This window comes from Engystomops pustulosus, chromosome 8, assembly GCF_040894005.1.
Source record: "Engystomops pustulosus chromosome 8, aEngPut4.maternal, whole genome shotgun sequence".
Classification (NCBI taxonomy): domain Eukaryota; kingdom Metazoa; phylum Chordata; class Amphibia; order Anura; family Leptodactylidae; genus Engystomops; species Engystomops pustulosus.
Window position 1 is genome coordinate 71,351,542 of NC_092418.1, and position 19,670 is coordinate 71,371,211.

The 19,670-nt window shown below is 40.0% G+C and overlaps 1 protein-coding gene across 2 annotated transcripts in view; it reads right to left on the reverse strand.

Moving 5' to 3' along the window:
* Positions 1–925: 925 nt before the first annotated feature.
* The window catches only part of NBEAL1 (neurobeachin like 1), an 81,191-nt gene continuing 62,446 nt past the window's right edge, over positions 926–19,670 (reverse strand). For both annotated transcript variants that reach the window (XM_072121145.1, XM_072121144.1), the window contains 24 exons: positions 18,898–19,047; positions 17,901–18,058; positions 17,681–17,805; positions 16,521–16,641; positions 15,805–15,953; positions 15,424–15,557; positions 14,924–15,025; positions 14,169–14,264; positions 13,939–14,063; positions 13,604–13,744; positions 12,913–13,043; positions 12,485–12,594; positions 12,284–12,401; positions 12,067–12,164; positions 9,327–9,443; positions 8,946–9,035; positions 8,479–8,588; positions 6,904–7,076; positions 6,716–6,810; positions 5,978–6,094; positions 5,729–5,890; positions 4,170–4,318; positions 3,885–4,020; positions 926–2,593 (listed from right to left, as the gene is read on the reverse strand). In XM_072121145.1, the coding sequence (XP_071977246.1) occupies positions 2,495–2,593; positions 3,885–4,020; positions 4,170–4,318; positions 5,729–5,890; positions 5,978–6,094; positions 6,716–6,810; positions 6,904–7,076; positions 8,479–8,588; positions 8,946–9,035; positions 9,327–9,443; positions 12,067–12,164; positions 12,284–12,401; positions 12,485–12,594; positions 12,913–13,043; positions 13,604–13,744; positions 13,939–14,063; positions 14,169–14,264; positions 14,924–15,025; positions 15,424–15,557; positions 15,805–15,953; positions 16,521–16,641; positions 17,681–17,805; positions 17,901–18,058; positions 18,898–19,047 (3,006 nt within the window). In that variant the 3' untranslated portion in view covers positions 926–2,494. The remainder of the gene's footprint in view (positions 2,594–3,884; positions 4,021–4,169; positions 4,319–5,728; positions 5,891–5,977; positions 6,095–6,715; positions 6,811–6,903; positions 7,077–8,478; positions 8,589–8,945; positions 9,036–9,326; positions 9,444–12,066; positions 12,165–12,283; positions 12,402–12,484; positions 12,595–12,912; positions 13,044–13,603; positions 13,745–13,938; positions 14,064–14,168; positions 14,265–14,923; positions 15,026–15,423; positions 15,558–15,804; positions 15,954–16,520; positions 16,642–17,680; positions 17,806–17,900; positions 18,059–18,897; positions 19,048–19,670) is intronic.

Consider the following 19,670-nt stretch of genomic DNA (forward strand, 5'->3'; position numbering starts at 1 on the left):
TATGTAAAAGAAGATTCTACAAAGTTAAGAATGTCTTGTATATAAATATTATTTCATCTGGAGACCAAGACTCAAGCGTAAAATTCTAAAAATACAACTAACATTGAGCTGAAAATTTGGTGGACAAGGCGTTTAGTGAGTTTGGAGTTGAGTCAAGTCTTGTTAAATAAAACATTTTTAGAATAATGTAAGGGCGCATTCACACCATCAGTTTTTCAGATGCAGTTTTTGAAGCTAAAAGCAGGTGTGTATTAGAATGGGTAAGCACACATAATTGAGAGCCACTATCCATGCTCATTTTTTATTAATTTATTTATTTTTAACTCCACTCCTGTTTTGGACATCCAAAACTGCGAATGAAATACCGAACATGTGAACGCACCCTCATAGTTACAGCAGCAAATAAAATTACACATTGTAGGCCACCAAAGACTATGAACCCATGGCAGGCTTGTTGCAGACAGCCATGTGCATTGGGAGGAATAGATCCGCTTAACTATCACATACATCTTATATTTGTCCATGGCCTCCTTCCTTATAAAATCAACATTTAAAATTATGCTAATGAGGGGCTCTGGGAGATGTTACCAGTGCTTTCCAGCTTCACAGGCTGTTATCTCCCCTTGCTCCCTCAGCACTTCACCCTTCCCGATACCTGATGTAATCTCACTGTAACAGAGGAAGTTTCAAAACACAGTGGGGGAAAGCGTGCGGGGGGGGGGGGGGGGCGGGTTGTTACTCCTCTGCAGTGTAACAGCCTGAGAAGCTGCAGCTTGAGAAACAGGGAGGTCAGGGATAACAAATATAAGAAGATTACCATAGTCACAGCCCCTGGATCTATGAGTAAGTGGGCTCATGCACACAAACTTGCGCAGCCTGTGGAAACTGGGCAAATATTGGCCTGCAGTGGTGGATGGGAGCCCGGCATTATATAGAAATATCTTTACCAGCGGCAACATAACCGTGTTAACTAATACATACTTCCAGTCTCCACGGACAGCACACATCTGGTAAACACAAGGTCACCCCAGTCTTTCTGTCGATCTTTATGATCGATCTATTCTGCAGGGGTCGCATGTCCATCATGTACACATGACTACTAAAGCCAATTACCTACTGAGCATTCTGCAATCTCAGAGGTGCAAAGTCCACATGTCACCACTAGAGGGCAGTTACCAAAGCCCAGCAGGGATATTATGTAGGCAAATTACTAAGATCCAGGGAACTGTGGTGTGAACAGAGCCTGAGAAGCCAATGGAATGAAAGTGATATTAATGAATTTGCTGGAATATGACCGAACAATGAAGTGTACAGTATAATGCATCAGATAATAAATAAAAATAAATATACACAACGATTGCACACAAGTTCTCGCTTTAGTAGATACTGATAAATGTTTGATGTAGTGACAGTATAGAAGTGAATTGGGATTATATTTGCACCTTATGGAGCATTGCTTCCTAATAATGGTGCATCTATAGTGTCCATCTGAAACCCAGAGGTAAAAGCCTATAGGTTATTGTTGTTGTGTATGGCTTCCATTATACCACTAGAGCCTAGTAAAACCTATTGGGCCTTTGGACCTATAATTAATAATGATATATGTACCAGTCCTAATGGTATTTCTATATAATGGGAATAAATGGTTGTCTGGTTTATAAAACCCATTAAGGTTCATTCATTCATCCGCAATTGTGAGGGGCTATAAAGACAGTTTCTAGCAGTAATGGAGCCGGCACGTCCATACACTACGTGGACAGACCACAATTTTCTACCAGAACTTGGAAATACCATATTTCCCCTATGGTGGGACTGTAGGGGAATGAAACACTTACTCCTCGGCTTCACACAGAGCACTGCTGATATGTTCCAATGGATGGACACCCTGTGATCATATTTTACATTTCAGGTCCTGTAACCGTATGTGTAACCGACATGCATCACAAAGATTTCTCGCTAGGCAGATGAATGCAAAGGCACAAATAAAATTATTACTGCAACACAGGAATAAATACAAAATGACATATTAAGGATTGGAAACAAATCATCGAATAGAATATAAAAGGCTTCATTGTCATTTCACTATCCAGTACATAAAACTTTGCTTGGAAATGTCCCACCATGTAAAGTCCTTCTAATACACAAAGCAGGAATGTAGTGATGGCCCCAACAGTGCTAGGCAGCTCCAATCTAACACCAATGCTGATCATTAAGGGCAAATATAAAAAGGTGAGAAGTAGTGCAACCAAAAGGAGAACGGACGTACAGAAGACAAGTGCTAGAGTTTACACATAAGTTACTTTTCTACTGCCAGACACGGCGGCAGAACAGTAAAGCAGCAATGAAAAAAAGGAAATGCACTTGTGTGTATACCTCCTCGGATCACCACTATGTAGTGTGTAGCCTTCACTGACCCTGATCCCTGGAACATGGTGACAAGGATCAGGTTCAGAGCTGCTCTCTCTGAGCAGCCTCACACAGTCATATTCTCAGACTAGGAATCTTGAGTGTTATATTCAGTCTCTCCTGATGAGATCTGGCTGAGTCTCCTGCTCGATCCAAAAAGCTTCCTAGAAATTTGACCTGATTTTGCCTAGAAAAAGGAAATCCACTAGTTAATAACAATAAAAAGAGCAGAAAACTACTAGGCAATAAAATAATAATAATAAAAAAAGATCAAATCTTGTAAATGAGAAGAGTAAAATCAACAAAAAGTTGTCTTTGTATTCGATTGTAATGATGATATATGTATGGAATTTTCCATATGTTCTGTGGAGGGTCCCTGCTGGTATGGTATGGTATCTTGCTGAACACTTTTTGGAAATCTACAATCGAAATTAAGCAAAGATAAACCAAAGACACTTACTTATAGAACTAGATACAGTGACTGTGGTAAACTTATGTTTGTTATTCATGTCAGCCTTCCTTCTAAAATCAACTTTCAAAATTATGATTTTGCGAAAATTATGCGAAAAGTATTTGCATAATTTAAAAAGTTACATTTAGAAGGAAGGATAACAAAAATAAGAGAATAATAGTTTCAAAGTGATGCAGCACCTTATCTGTAGGGGGAGCTCAAACAACGGTCCCAGGACGGTGCCCCGGAAGAAGCTAAGGTGCAAAACCCAGGGTCCAGCAGTGACTTGGCGTCCTCGTGGATTTTATATTGCACAATTTTATCTGATCATTTGCGGGTAGATTTTATAATAAACTACTGAACTTTTGGAACTGTCTACATTCTTTGTGGGATATGCTACTAGGAGAATCTTAAGGACTAGAAATATATTTCAGCGGTTCCGTGTCTGGGTGGTGCCTTATTTTCGTCTGGAATATTAATGGTCCAACAGGACAAGCGATTTTATTGAAAGGTGTACACATAAAGCACATGAATTTGGATGAACATTAAGGGACTTGAAGACTATACAGAGCTCCAGTCACACCATAAAATATAAGAGAAGACTACCCCAGTCACAGTGTCTGAATCTATGAGTAAGTGCCCCTGGTTTATCATGCTGAATTTTGATGGTAGATTTTCTTTACAAAGGTTTATAGGAGTTATATATGCACATATGACCACACAGAGGAATCCATTATAAAAAAAAAAACTACTACATGACATTCTTTTAATACATTGGAGCTAATGGATGATGCATTATGACTCCAAATATTCAGTGTAAAAACACTCAAGAGGTAGTAAAAGTAGTATAACCAATTCATCTCTATACAGTATATCATGACAGACATTTTAGCATCTTTTTGATCCCCTCCAGATATCAGGCAGCCCATACAGTGTCATAGCACTTAGAGATTACTTACATCTAAGAAGTTGCCCATGAGCCCCAGTCATCCACATACTGGGACATTAGGATCTCTATAATACTTACCTCTGCTGGCTTGCCAACACCAATGATGATGAGTTTGCCGTCTTCTAGCCCCACGAGAATGTGACTGTTTTCTTTAATCACCGAAACACAATGAATTGGAACTCGCATGGTTAAAGGTGAAACACTAAGACTCAAACTGCAGATGAAGAGGTTACAGCTGTTAATATTCTATACAAACTCCTGTACATTATATGGCATTATACATAATACTCTGGTAATTTAATAATTCTTTTTCAGTGTAAAGAATGACCGTTATAGTGAAGCTGATCGGCCCCCGTTACTCACCTGTACAAATCACGTATAGACAGATGGCCCTGGCGGCTCCCAATGACTATGTATTCCCCGCTGACGCACATGTCCATTATCTGCTCCTTTAGGCCCTCACTGCCCAGGTATTTTCCATTTACACTGAAGAGATGTAAAGCATTCTTGTTCTAAAAAATAAGAAACACAATTCCAAATAACTACATCCATGCAAAATGTACTTTGTAGGGATGCGATTCTGTGGAAATGCGTGTATAAGACGCACATTTCCTCCTCCACATTGGCCTGTGGAGTAGATCCTGGCAGCGCAGTAGGTAGCAGCATATACAGTGCTTTGTATGGTATCAAACACATTACACAAACCTGGTAAAGGGAGATGATTCTTATCTGGGAAATGTCAGACAGGACACTACTATGGCCGGACTATTATTGGGTGGTGAGGCAGACGTGGTGGAGGGGCTCTATAGCTGGTGTTTGGTAAGAGGAGGGGCAGTGGTACTTAATACAATACTTTATAGAATTAGAAACACATTTTATGACTATTAGCCAGTCAATGTGTTTATTCCCTTTTATGCTGTGGGTAGGTCTAAAGGTCAGGTAGACCTATAGCATAAGGCAGATATAATCGACAATAATTAACCCCCCTCAAGTTAAGGACTTTTTATGTTTTTATCTTTGTTTATTTATTTACTTATTTTTTAACATTCCTACATTCTAAAAGCCTTAACTTTTTTACCCAGCCATATGAGGACTTGTTTTCTGTGGGACAAGGTGTAAAAATGTTTAAACTCCAATTGTCACTGGGGCCAACATTTTTTTGTCTGGAACTACAATTTTAAAATATACAGTTTCGACTTGCATACAAATTCAACTTAAGAACAAACCTACGGACCCTATCTTGTACGTAACCCAGGAACTGCCTGTACATATAAAAATATAAAAGGATACAATAAATAGTAATTTATCTTTACAATGAATTGTATATTGCCATGTATTACGGTATATTTCCATTACAGTCGCCATTTCCCCGTCCTACAGGTAATAAGTGTAAGAATCTACAGAAGTTACTGCTGTATGTATGGAGGGGCAGGTAATATATGCGTGCACAGACATGTATCAGAAGTTATCAATACATTTTTATGCAAGATTTTTTTTGCTTTAAAATGTACCTTCTAGTCCAAAAAATACTAAATTATATTAAGTACCAGCCTGCAACATCAAACCAGAAAACTACAGTCTCAAAAGATGGACTTTTACTAGGAACTTTTACATTAAACATCCTGTTTAACCCTTTAATGACTTTGGTCTTGCTAGCATGCAGTGCAGGAACTAAATCTACAGCAACTACTTTTAAAATGACTGTAAAAGATTAGCCCTTTTTTTTAGATTTTTGCCCCCAAAATTATATGCAACTCTAAATGAAAAATTGTCAAAGTCATGCCTGAGGAGCGGCAAGGGGGTGACCCCCACTGATCAGCAAGTTAGGCCCTATCCCGGGGATAGTGCCTAAATTTCCTTTGTGGGAAAACCCCTTAAAAGAAAATAAACTCAAAACAACAACAACAATATTTAGGGCTCACTTTAAGGGTTCCTTTCCCTTCCAAGCTGCTATGAACGACAATATGTCCATCCCAAGAGACGGCCAGATTAGGAATAGTCATGACAAGTGAACTGTCCGTTGGTGGCTTCAATGTCCTCATGTATTGGCCTCTTCTGATTGTGTGAATGATTACTGTCCCATCCTACAACAAGAACAACCATAAATAGCAAAATTTGGTCCAACAACAAAACAAGAGGGGATTATACTGAAGGAAGTAGATTGATCTTACTCTGGATCCAGAAACAGCCGTATCCAGCTCCGTGCTGATGCCAACACTAGTTATTTCATCTGTGTGACCATAAAGGATCTGTATAGGCTTAGCCGAGAGGTCACCAGAAACACCACCCTGGAAAGAATATATACCGTAAATATATACACATTTTCTATGAAAACGTATAGCTGCTGACCTATTACTGGTAACGTCCATTTTAATTATAGGAATAAGCTTTTCAACAAGATTTTATTAAAAATTCCCCAAGGTTTTGTTTCCATACTACCAATGCAGCCAATGTGTCACCCTCACACAAAGAAAACCTGTAGAGTCCTGCTAGTTGTAGCCCTGGTCAGCAGACAGGGAGTCCTTGTATCCGATTTCTGTGTGATTCAAGGACTCCTGTACTGTGCAATGACAGGTCTGTTACCAAGGGCTGCACAGGAGTTCACACTGTAGAATTACTTTATCAAAATCTGCAGATTTTGATAAAGAAATTTGACCCCCCCCCCCCCGCCATTATTTGTTTTTTTTTTAACTTCTGTTTTCTGAAATTTGTCAAAATACTGCAGCTATTTACAAAAATAAATGTCATAAGTATAAATGACTGTGAAGACAAACATAATATAATGTGTAGTGCATAAACTACTATTCTTTTGTATATGATATGATCTGTAGTGTTGTACCATTCTAAAACATGTTATAAATAAAATAAATTAAAAAAAAAAGTTTAACAACAAAGAATAAATGACCAACCTGTTGTGAGATCTGCCAGATCATACAAGTTCTGTCCCGAGAGCCAGAAATAAGATTCATACAACAGTAATCTGTGGCTAAACAAGTCACAATGTCTAAAATGCAGTAAAAAATAGAAAAATAAAAGGAATCAATATTCTACATTATAAGAATAACATTTTGGTTATGTATACAAATTTGATCCTTACCCATATGCCTGATGTGTTGTCCAATCACTTTGCCTTTGGCCAATGATGTTACTCGGATGCTGTTATCCCAGTGACCACCACTGAACAAGACTTTCCCATCATGAGACACAACAAACAGTTTTGAGGTTATCTCAAGGCCAGGGGCAAATGGGCCAGACACAACCCTCTGAGTTCTGAAAAAGAAAAAAATAAGTCAAATAAGAAGTACATACAAATTGCACACTGCAAAGAAAATATTTATCAGAATTGGTTTATTAATGAAAACATATCACATTCTTTCAGACTATATGGTGCACACACGTACACACACACTCAGCGCTGGTGCACACACGCGCACACACACTCAGCGCTGCTATACACACGCGCACACACACTCAGCGCTGCTATACACACGTGCGCACACACACTCAGCGCTGCTATACACACGTGCGCACACACACTCAGCGCTGCTATACACACGTGCGCACACACACTCAGCGCTGCTATACGCACGTGCGCACACACACTCAGCGCTGCTATACGCACGTGCACACACACACTCAGCGCTGCTATACGCACGTGCGCACACACACTCAGCGCTGCTATACGCACGTGCGCACACACACTCAGCGCTGCTATACGCACGTGCGCACACACTCAGCGCTGCTATACACACGCGCGCACACACACACTCAGCGCTGCTATACACACGCACACATACACTCAGTGCTGCTATACACACGCATACACACACTCAGCGCTGCTATACACACGCACACACACACTCAGCGCTGCTATACACACGCACACACACACTCAGCGCTGCTATACACACGCACACACACACTCAGCGCTGCTATACACACGCACACACACACTCAGCGCTGCTATACACACGCACACACACACTCAGCGCTGCTATACACACGCACACACACACTCAGCGCTGCTATACACACGCACACACACACTCAGCGCTGCTATACACACGCACACACACTCAGCGCTGCTATACACACGCACACACACTCAGTGCTGCTATACACACGCACACACACACTCAGCGCTGCTATACACACGCACACACACACTCAGCGCTGCTATACACACGCACGCACTCAGCGCTGCTATACACACGCACACACTCAGCGCTGCTATACACACGCACACACACACTCAGCGCTGCTATACACGCGCACACACACACACTCAGCGCTGCTATACACGCGCACACACACACTCAGCGCTGCTATACACACGCACACACACACTCAGAGCTGCTATACACACGCACACACACACTCAGCACTGCTATATACACGCACACACACTCAGCGCTACTATATACACACACACACAACAAATTTTCTTGCTAAAAAGTGTCTTATAGTCCGGAAAATCCGGTAATACTACAAAGACATGTCAGGACTTTGCATAGGTCCTCTCTAATCACACAATCAACATAAGATTGAGGAAGTGAACAGGAATTGGCACAATGGTTAGTTAATAAAGTAAGTAACATTACATATTTTTAATCCTTAAGAAGATTCTCTGATACTGTATATGTTTTATGATATTATCCAGATTCACACTTGCCTCTGATTAGATACAGTTTGGTCCTTGGTAAAGGTAAAATAATTTGAGATGTTTTTGTCATATGGCAGCCATCCATGGGTTCCTATAACCAGGCTCTGATTTATGGTTACCTAAACCAGCCAAAGAGGAAACAGAATAAGTGACATTGAAGGGTTTCACCCCAATCCATACAAAGTTATAACCACTACTGAAAGTGGATCAGACATCAACATTTATTTTTTTTAAATGAAAAGTATGGATAGCAAAAAAAAATGATCAGTTTGGTGGTTTTAATATCGGTTTTACGTACCTTTGCAGTGGTTTATCCACATATATCCCTATATAAAACCATATCGTATTTACCCATGCATTTAGTTTGGTCCAGGAAATGCATAAGACATAAAACCTGACACCAGACTCAATCTCAGAAAACTGATAAGACATCCAACAGTTCCCTATTAAGCTAAATACAATTATTAATAACTTACCAATGTTTCGGGGCTTCCCTGGGATATAAAGGAGCGGAGCTGACTCTTTGGGACAATGGCTTTAACCACAGGAATTTCATCACTTATGCCCTGCAAGGAGAACAAGTCAAGTAACATTTATTTACAATCCTTGTATTGTTCCACTAATACTTTTAAGCCTAATGCACACGACTGTGTACAGAGGTAGTGAGCTGGCAGTACTCTGACAGTCCCATAGCCTTCTACTGTACAGTGCACCATGCCTCCCCACACTGCTAGTCATAGACCAGGACCTATTTCTCATCGCTCAATCCATCCAAGCCAGCCAGGCTGGAAACGTCAGCACACGGTCAGAACAAATAATTGTCAGAACCAACGCCGTAGTTACTTCTTAACACGTACCTTTATGAAGAACGACTTCAGCTCCGTGAGGTTTTGGAACAAGTTCAGCGTTCCATTGTCTAGTTTGGTCTGTTTCAGTAAAGCTTCATCTGCAGATAGCCGAGTCGGGTGGGGTTCCTATGTAATATTTGGATACGGTTAATAAAATCATGAAAATATTTAATCTAAACAAAAACTGCTCTCCCCTCTGTTTGTCAAGTCATCAAACAACTGTATAGCATATTCGTCCTTGTGGCATGCCAAAGTTAAAGAACCTGTAAGCACAATCCTATTAATGGACACCCTCCTTTTAGCGAAAAAAGGTTTCCTTCGCACCCACATAAATCAACAGAAAATGTTAGATTCCCTGGCATCACAGGAAGTGTGTCCTGTTCAGCCGACCCCTCCCATCCACTCCTCCCCACGTCCCATGGCTCTTCTCAGCATGACATGTGACCAGGTTGACATCACAGGTCCTTTAAGCGAAGATTAGCAAACGGTAGACCATACACAAGTATCTGATCACATGAAATCACAGGAGCCTCCATAGACGACTACTGCTCCCCATCCTCCATGGAGGCTGCTGTGATTTTATGTAAACAGATACATACATGGGGTAGATGTTGCAGATGTAAAACCTCAGATGGTGTCATCCTGGTCACTTGACTCAATGTTCCACACAGCAGAATATCATAGCCCCGAGACCTGTCAATCTGGAACAAGGAGGTAGAACAGTGCATGTAACTCATGAATATACAGGGCATTATTGGACTCAGGTAGTGTAATGGATTCACATCAGGCAAGTTGTATATAAGTTTACATTGCAGATATGGAAGGGAACCCATGCGTTTTTTAATTAAAGGGAACCTACCACCAAGATTCTACCTATAAAGGTAGAACGGGTGGTAGGTGGATGAATGGGACGTGAGGATAGCCCTTTTTTGGGCTAATCCTCACGCCCCGGCTATCTTTTAGTAAACTTTAATAAGCGGGTATGTAAAAAATTTTTAAGCAGCTACTGGGGCGTGGAGTAGCCGGACATTAGGCTACACATTGCGGCTACTCCACGCCCCAGTAGCCTCTTTTCTCCGCCTACCATTTCATCTTTGGAGCGCAGCGCGCCCTCGTCCGTGTACCCGGTGTTCTGCGCATGCTCAGAATGCAGGCCTTCGGTTGCGCGGCCACAGCTCCGAGGCCGGCACTACTGCGCATGCGCAGAATGCCTGGTACTCGCGGACAAGGGCGCATGGCTACGAGGAGCTGCGCGACGAAGATGAAATGGTAGGCGAAGAAAAGAGGCTACTGGGGCGTGGAGTAGCCACGACTTGTAGCCTAATGTCCGGCTACTTCTCGCCCCAGTAGCCGCTTAAAAAAATTTATATACCCACTTATTAAAGTTTACTACAAGATAGCCGGGATGTGAGGATTAGCCCACCTACCATCCGTTCTACCTTTATTGGTAGAATCGTGGTGGTAGGTTCCCTTTAAGTCTTTATTTTGGGTGGGTTAATTTGCAAAACAGGTTCTCTTTAATGGAGAATGAAGTGTTATGGAAAAGTGTTTAAAGGAAACCTACCACTTGAAGTGGCAGGTATAAGAGGGAACTACCGAGCACCAGCTCAGGGTGAGCTGGTGCCGGAGCTTGTTTTTGTTAGTGTTTTAAACCGCAGTATCGCGGTTTAAAACACTTTTTAAACTGTATGGCCGAAGCTGCTTCGGCGCAGGGAGGTACGCACTCGGCGCACCATGCGCGCGACCATGCCCGCGGCTCTCATTCACTTCCTATGTAGCCGCGTGCAAGGTCGCGTGCATGGTGCGCCGAGCGCGTACCTCCTTGCGCCGAAGCAGCTTCGGCCATACAGTTTAAAAAGTGTTTTAAACTGCGATACTGCGGTTTAAAACACTAACAAAAATAAGCTCCGGCACCAGCTCACCCTGAGCTGGTGCTCGGTAGTTCCCTCTTATATCTGCCACTTCAAGTGGTAGGTTTCCTTTAAGGGTTAATCAAATGTCATTTAAGGAAATCTACCATCAAACTCAAGCATGATAAACCAGGGACACTTACACATAGATCCAGGCACCGAGATTGTGGTAATCTTATATTTGTTATCCATGGCCTCCTTCCCTCTAAAATTCCTTCTGAAATCAACTTTTTCAATTATGAACCAGAGGGGCTATGGGTAAGCCTTACAAGAGCCCCATACATGCTGCAGCTTCACAAGCTCTTACACTGTCTCTCTCTCAGCACTTCCCTCTTCCTCTGCATGATGCAATCTCACGTCAGTTGAGGGAGTTTTGGTACAAGACACATGTGGGAGGAGGGGAAGCATTAAGAGAGAAGGGAGAACAGGGAGACAGTGTAAGAGCCTGTGAAGCTACAGCACGGAGGGAATCTGGCTATGCCCCCAAGACACCTTCTGGTTCATTAGCTTAATTTAAAAAGTTGATTTCAGAAGGGAGGCGGTCATGGATAACAAATATAAGAATATTATCACCATCACAGTGCCTGCATCTATGAGTAAGTGTCCTTGGTTTATCATGCTTGTTTTTTTTAAAGGTAGATTTCCTTTAAAAGCTAAATTGATGCTCATTTCACATAAAAACATGACCCCTAGGTTACAAAGTCAGGGCCTGGCTCCCACTCCTGTGATCTGTCATAACATTTGCAGTCATCCATTGGCCTTGTGGAAGTTTCTGCTTAACTGATGGCTGCAATGGTGGCCTTCCCTTATTTACAACATGATGCAATCTATTCTTGTACCTTCAACAGCTGACATGGTGTTTGTCCGAAATTATTAATCATTCCTTCTATTGCTTTTCTTTCTTTTTCATCTGAAATTGCATCAAGGTCCACAGCACCTGGTTTCACAAGTATACAGACATTTATGTCAATGCTTATTCTTTAATGACAATATAGGAGATGACATCAGCAATTTATAACTTTGTAAGTTCACCACTACTCAATAATAAATGGATACCTTCATAGCTACAGTAATAGAACACATTGAGCGCCTCCACAGCTGCAGGTCCACGTTGTTTATAGCCAAAGATCAGATCTATCCATTCATGAAGATGGGCAGAAACAAATTCAGACTCCTGGTAATAGTGGTCATAAGTAGTAAATACCAAAAGTAAAGGCAGAAAACAATTCAGTACCTTCCAAATGAATAGCTACATACCAGGGCCTTCCTGTGCTTCCTGATGAAATCTTCAGGACTTTTAGCCCATTTTGGGAGAATAACGTCATTAACTCGTTCTTTGGAAATTTGCAACCTTCCAAGGTCAAAAGCTTCAATGAATAAAACAAAATATTTTTTAAATAAATACTGTGTTCAGACTATAATGAATTGCAAATCACATCTTTTACTGATTTTTTAAGCTACATGGGTCCATACAGCGCTATTGGTGTCCATCTGATAAATCAGGAACATCCATTCATTTGTCAAATCCCATCAACTCCAATTTTTGGTAAAAAAAAAAAAAAAGTTTAAAAACCTAGTTCAACAATGTCACTGTCTTTTATGTCATGTCTTAGAAATCATGGAGGCTTTGAGGATCATTGTAAAAACACCCATTTGTGTCATTCACATTTTGTTCCGTTTCTTACCATTTTTATTTTCAAGGAACTCTGGGAAATAGAAGAACTCTGGAATTAGTTCCTTTACATCATTTGGATTATCCATAAGCGCTTGCCAAGTGGCCGGAATGGAATGAAACTGGCGATCTGCACAGTCAAATCTACACAACAGAGAAGGTAAAATAACTGAGCATTTGCAGTATTTCTATGAATTAGATGAAGAGATTTATATTTCCTATTAGAAAGAATTAGTAATTGCTAAAAACTTGAAACATGTAGACAAGTTGGATTTCAGTGTTTTGAATGTAACACACAAGTTCTCCACAGGGGACACATTAGCTCACAGTTACAAAGAATACTAGACATATTGATGTCACATAGTTATAAATAACTCTGCCTTCCTGACTGTATACTTATGTTATACAGAGTATAGATGAAGAGGATAACTGGTATGTGAGAGACAAAACGGGTAAAATCTAATAATCCAGAGTCTGTTTTAAGTATAGAAGTGGCTGCACTGCAGAAAGTAAGGTCAGCATGTATACATGAAGTGTAGAGTATGATATACTGTATGATGGGACATAAAGGGATGGAAAGTTGTGTCTCCCCTGGCGGCCTTCTTAGGAGATTGCTGCATTCCCTGAGTAAGAAACCCTCTGCTGCCTGTGCCCACATCTGTCCCATGTAAAAAATTACAAACAAATCTTTATCACAAATTTACCTTCCACTTTGAAGCTGGATGTGCAGGGTAGTGAATGGTTCCACACGGATGAGATAGTGCATGACACCAGCAGCATTAGAGTAGTGTGTACCGTAGTGAAAATTATCAATCTTTCCAGAGGGATCCTCAAAGTTTTCATATCTAAAAATCAAGATTTTAGTTATTTCTGTACAATGTAACTTTTTTTTTTAAACACAACATGGCACATGATGTGCATAAGGCCAGTTTTTAACCAGCATAAAATCTGTGTATTTTTACATCTAACCAGAAAGTCTAACTATAATGTTGTAAATCCCTTATTGATAATTCTTGATAATTCTTTTATTGTTGCTTACTTTTCTCGCACAGAAGCAGCATTCTTTTCATTCACCACCCCAATGGGCTTGGATAGGTCCCGAAAGACAGCTGGGTTGTTCAGGTCCAGCTCTTCTGATGTGTAATCTTGAAGCACCCATGGGAACTAAAACAATCAATACAAGTCTATTAATTAAGTGGCTAAATATTAGAAACAAATTCTGTAACCTTGTATATTCTAAACAAGGAGACAAGTACACATGTAACTTACCACTGGGTACTGTGCAAGGTCATTGTATGTTCTTCCAGCTATAGTATTTAGCTGAATGAGGTAGTCAAAATTTGAGATCTCTCTATTCACCCATTTCTAGAAAAGAAAAGAGACAGAAAGAAAGAAAATTATACTCAGTTACTAAAATAAAACAATGGTAATATATGCAAACAATAAGGATTGCAAACACTATGATGAAAATATTTTTACGCTAAATTATTATTTTTTTTTTAATTATTCATACTATTACAAGCAAAAATTCTAAATCTTAGCAAAAAGACCACAATAATAGCCGTACTAAGCAATTTCTAGTATATATAACTATGTTAACACATATATAAACATATATCATATATACTTGAGCATAAGCCCCTAATTTTACCATAAAAACACACATATTACATATATATATACACACACACACACACACATATATATATACACACAAATATATACACACACATATATATACACACACATATACACACACACAAATACACTCGCACACACATACATACATACACACAAATATATACACACAAATACACTCGCACACACATATATACATACATACACACACACAAATATATACACACTTATATACATACACACACATATGTACACACACACATATGTACACACACACACACACACACACACACACACACACACATATCGGCTGGATATCGGTCCCTATTAACTTTGTGGAACTGAACCCTTAATGAAATGACTGTGCTATTTGAAATGAAACTTACCTGTGTAAGACCTGAAGCTTTTAATAGTTCCTGTGGTGACCGGGTTCCATATAAATTTGGAAGGCGGAGAGAAAGAATGCGGCTGTATACTTTATTTCTTACCTACATGAATCGAAAAACATTTTTACTTGTAGATTTGATGGGTTTACCGGCACCTGCTGCAAAGCCTAAGCATTTTGCTGTGGATGGCACACATGTAAACATTCATGTTCGTCACCACAAAAAAAGGTTTGTGCAAACTACATAAAACTGCTAAGAATTTGGGCATTTCAATTACGGTAATCAGCAATGATAAATTCGAAGTTGTGAGTTGACAATATTCATAAAGAGAACATTGTTCCAAGCCTTCTCTGCAGTGACTGACCAGTGCTATGTACTGTATACAAGTGTTAAGCTAATATTGGAAGGATCTCCAATATGAGGGCCTTAAACATTGAGTTGAGCTTGGCTTTAGTAGCCTTATTGCATTTTACTCAGATAACACATACAGATGTCCTTACCTCTTTTTTGAAATTTAGAAAGTAGTTGGTTTGGTCAACTAGAAATATCTCCAAGGCCGATCTCCTCAGGTTGTAGCGGCGTAAATGAATCTCCCTTATTTGAGAAAGCAACCACTTAAAGTCGTACCCTACACCTGTAAGAAGAGTTACATGATCTATCCTCAATGTAATTTCACCATAAAGCACATGTAAATGAAAGGCTCTGATGATCTTTATATTATATATGTGTGTATGTGTAATAGGAGAGTTATAGTATAAATAAGAAAACAAACCGTATTAAATTTGTAGTAAATATAAAGAGAGACAAGAGGCTGCAGGTTATTAAAATCTTGCATATTTTGGCAACATCTGCTCATAAAAAAAGAAATAGCGCAGTCTAACCTTCTTCTTTTTCAGTGCTGCCATCATAGAAATAAATATGCTGAGTGGTAACTTCCAAACGTCCAGAAATAACATCCATTACAGTGATGAGCTCGCAGTCCTCACAGAGAACAGTTTTCTCCTTCTGACTCTGTTCTTCTTTTTCACCTCTTAAACAAAAATAAAATAAAACATTCAAAGATTTGCAAGTCCATTGCTACTACACATAGGATATTTCATGAGGATTTTTTTTGCTTATTGGCTTGACCAAGTAAAGTCTTACATCTTATATAGTCTTACCAATAGTCTTTACAATATATTATTAAAGAGATGTGAAAAGCCAATCATGCAGAGAGTCTCAAGAACACAACAAATTCTACAGTTTTCCCAGCAATCAGGATGTCCTTGCGTCATATTTCACTACCTATCCATCCACTGCACTGGACATGACCATCACACAAGTCTATTTCCATGCACTGAGCATGCACATGTGCAGGGGACTTCCCATGAAATACATTCATGCCCTATTTGCATGTGAGTTCTGGAAGCAGAATACCACTGAGCTACAACAGTTTTAGATAGGGAAAGGACATAGCTCAAATCTACACAGTTTCTCTAAAATCCAATCCCCATTAACAGTCTGTTTTTCACTGTAAGCGGAGACAGGAAGTTGCGGGATGTGATCTCAATGGCTAATGCACCCATCTATGAGACATTTTTGGGGATAAAATACATACACTGGGATTGTGCTGTCCTCTTCAGGGAGTTCAAGTGCATCATCTTCCAAGTCACTAACTTTAACTTGCTTTACAGCTTCTAACAATAGGGACTCGCTAGATAGTTCTGCATGTTGGACACCTAAAGAAAAAGAACGATTTATTGTATTTATAATAGTCATTATCATGTAGGTCTCAAACTCAGAGGAACAGATGAAAAACTAGATTGTTAAAATATTGGTATCCATCGATTTGCTCCAATACTGCTAGAAGGTATAGATGCACCAATAACAAGAAATGAATGCAAAGACATCATGTACTATACTCAGTTGCACCAGAAACCAATGATGATCCTCCCTCTAGATGCCAAGAAGGCCTTCGACAGGATCTCCTGGCCCTCCCTCTGACAGACCCTATCTAACTCCTATAAGTGCTGATAATAAGGCACCTCCTGTTGGCAGGAGGTGTTCAGCTTTTGGAGACGACCAATTGCTTAATAAAGTTAATTGAATGGAAAACAAAAAATGAACGCAAAATTTATATCACTGAAGCCTGGAACCAGGATCATAACTAGATCAATAGTGGTTGCGGTGCACCAAGAACTTCAACAGTGACCCTTGGGGAGGTTATATGGTTGTAAATTTGTAACCATCTGCTTCTTCATCTATGGAGTTAATTTACAGAAAAATTCTCATTTTTGTGCATAGTGCCACATTCCAAACCATGCTGCTTTCCTGCTAAGCCATGACTCTTGACATGTAAGATACTAAACGCATAATAAATGTGGTACAAGGTGCGTTTTTCATGAAACCAGACATAATTTTTTCATAAATTCATGTATCAAGCGAAACAAATAACAGGTTTTTTTTTTGTAAGGCTCATTTCATACCTGTACGGTTTTCTGTTACTCTCCATTTAAGGACAGTTTAACAGGAAGTAAAAACGTTCTATGTAGACCTACCTTCTGTGAGGCTTCCATTATTAATAGTGGTAAAAGACAGAGCTGAAGCACTATTGTTTCTGCTATTAATAAATGAAAGTTGAACAGAACCTGCTGAATGCAAGTGTGAGCTTAGCCGGAGAGTAAAACACATAATAAAAGAAGGCATAGGATAATAAACCTATGTATCTTGAACGAACTGAAGACATTTAGAAAAGTTATCATCAAAAGGAAAACTTACCCAAGTTATCACGCAAATTGCTAGCTTCTAAATGGGGGTCAAAATTGTTATTCTGCACCAATTTGAGTCTCATTCGTGAGTAGTTCTCTACATTGGAGAGCTTCCAGTATTCCCAGTTCTCTTTCCTTAGAGGGGAAAAAAAACAGGCAGAAGATTATCAGCAACCTCTTGTATACTGTACAGAAATCGAAGTGGGGAGGAGCATTCAGCCACAGCTAACCTCTCAGCCCAAGGTCCTCGTTCACAGGTCAGGTATCTTTGGGCCGCTTTCCATTGTCTTAAAGTGGCGGTGCAATGGCTGTTGATTTGCTTCAGCATACTATTGTAACGGGAATTCTCCTGACGTGCTTTTCTATTAAATGGTTCCAAAAAATATTCCTACAGGCCATGAGAGAAGAATCATGTTGGTCATAAATGTAATGTAAATAATATATAAATGTCATAAATATAACACAAGCCATTTATCAAGCCACAATGAATTACAATGTGGGTCTAATGTTTTCCCCATATGTATGGTGCAAGTGTAAAACATGTGTGCCACAGCTCCATTCAGGTCTATGTGATGGCTGTAGATAGTAGGATGTTGTACTTGTGCTTTCTCAGCCAGTCCCAGAAATTGGTGGAGCAAAAGTGTGAATGACAATATATATATATAAAAGGGGACTCTGGACTCCACATTTTAGTTATTAGGACTAAAGCTCCCACAGGGAAAAACATCTATCATGAGACTAATTGTTACATTAAAAGCTACATACAATGGGGGAGATTTATCAATAGATCACACATTAGACCAGTGCAGAGTATGACTACCGCTTTCTGCTACACCAGGATTTATCATTGTCTGATACTGGATGATAAATACAAAGTAGTTTAAAACTATGGAGTCAAACTTAGAACCATCTATTAGTTGGTATAGTTTGCTGTACCAAAATAATATGTTTTTAGACACCAACTTAAATTTTAAGACTTTTTTTTTGTTTTTTACTGTGAGGATCCATCCCCCTTCCTTAAAGTCGCATCCTTTTTCGTATCAGTTGGAAAAGTAGCCAAAAATGGTGTAAACACCCTTAATAAATGTAGTGCGAGACATTTCAGACAGTCTTTGCTCCAGAAATCTGGTGCAGACATTAAAGCTTAGAGAGGACCACACTCAAGGCTTAAGGGACACAGAAGTAGCATAAATTAAAATAGACCCTTGGGGTTTCTAAGCCAGGTACCTGGAATTTCAGCTTGCTTTCACCTCGCTCACGTTCACGCTTGTGCATATTCACCATGTGTGCCTCGTGACATTCCTTCCAATACAAAGCCATCTGTTCATGACTTTTGCTAAATGTATCCGCTTCATACTGCTTCATATAAGGTATAATCTGGAAACAGAGAAATACATTTAATTGAGACTTTCTCAGGCACATATCTCCTATAAAAAGCAATGTTAGAATGCAAGAGCTCAAAGTGACCAAGAAGATCCTGCAGGTGGCAACACATCAGGAAAATGCTGGCCTAATGTCCAATAAAAGTTCAACCAAAAGACATCTCAGATATATGGTCCCCATAGAATTGAAATAGATAATGGGTGGGGGGCGGGCTATGTGTAAAAAAGTAATCTCTCTATTTAATGAGACTAGAGGATAAGCCTAGGCACCCAATTTTACCACCAAAAACTGTGAAAACCTATTGACTCGAGTATAAGCCGAGGGTGGGAAATGCATTGGTCACAGCCTCCCAGTATATAGCCAGCCATTCGCCTGTAGTATATAGCCAGCCATTCGCCTGTAGTATATAGCCAGCCATTCGCCTGTCGTAAATAGTCAGCCTGCCCCCCCTATAGTATTTAGCCAACCTGCCCCCTGTAGTATTTAGCCAGCCTGCCCCCTGTAGTATTTAGCCAGCCTGTCCCCCTGTAGTATTTAGCCAGCCTGTCCCCCTGTAGTATTTAGCCAGCCTGCCCCCCTGTAGTATTTAGCCAGCCTGCCCCCCTGTAGTATTTAGC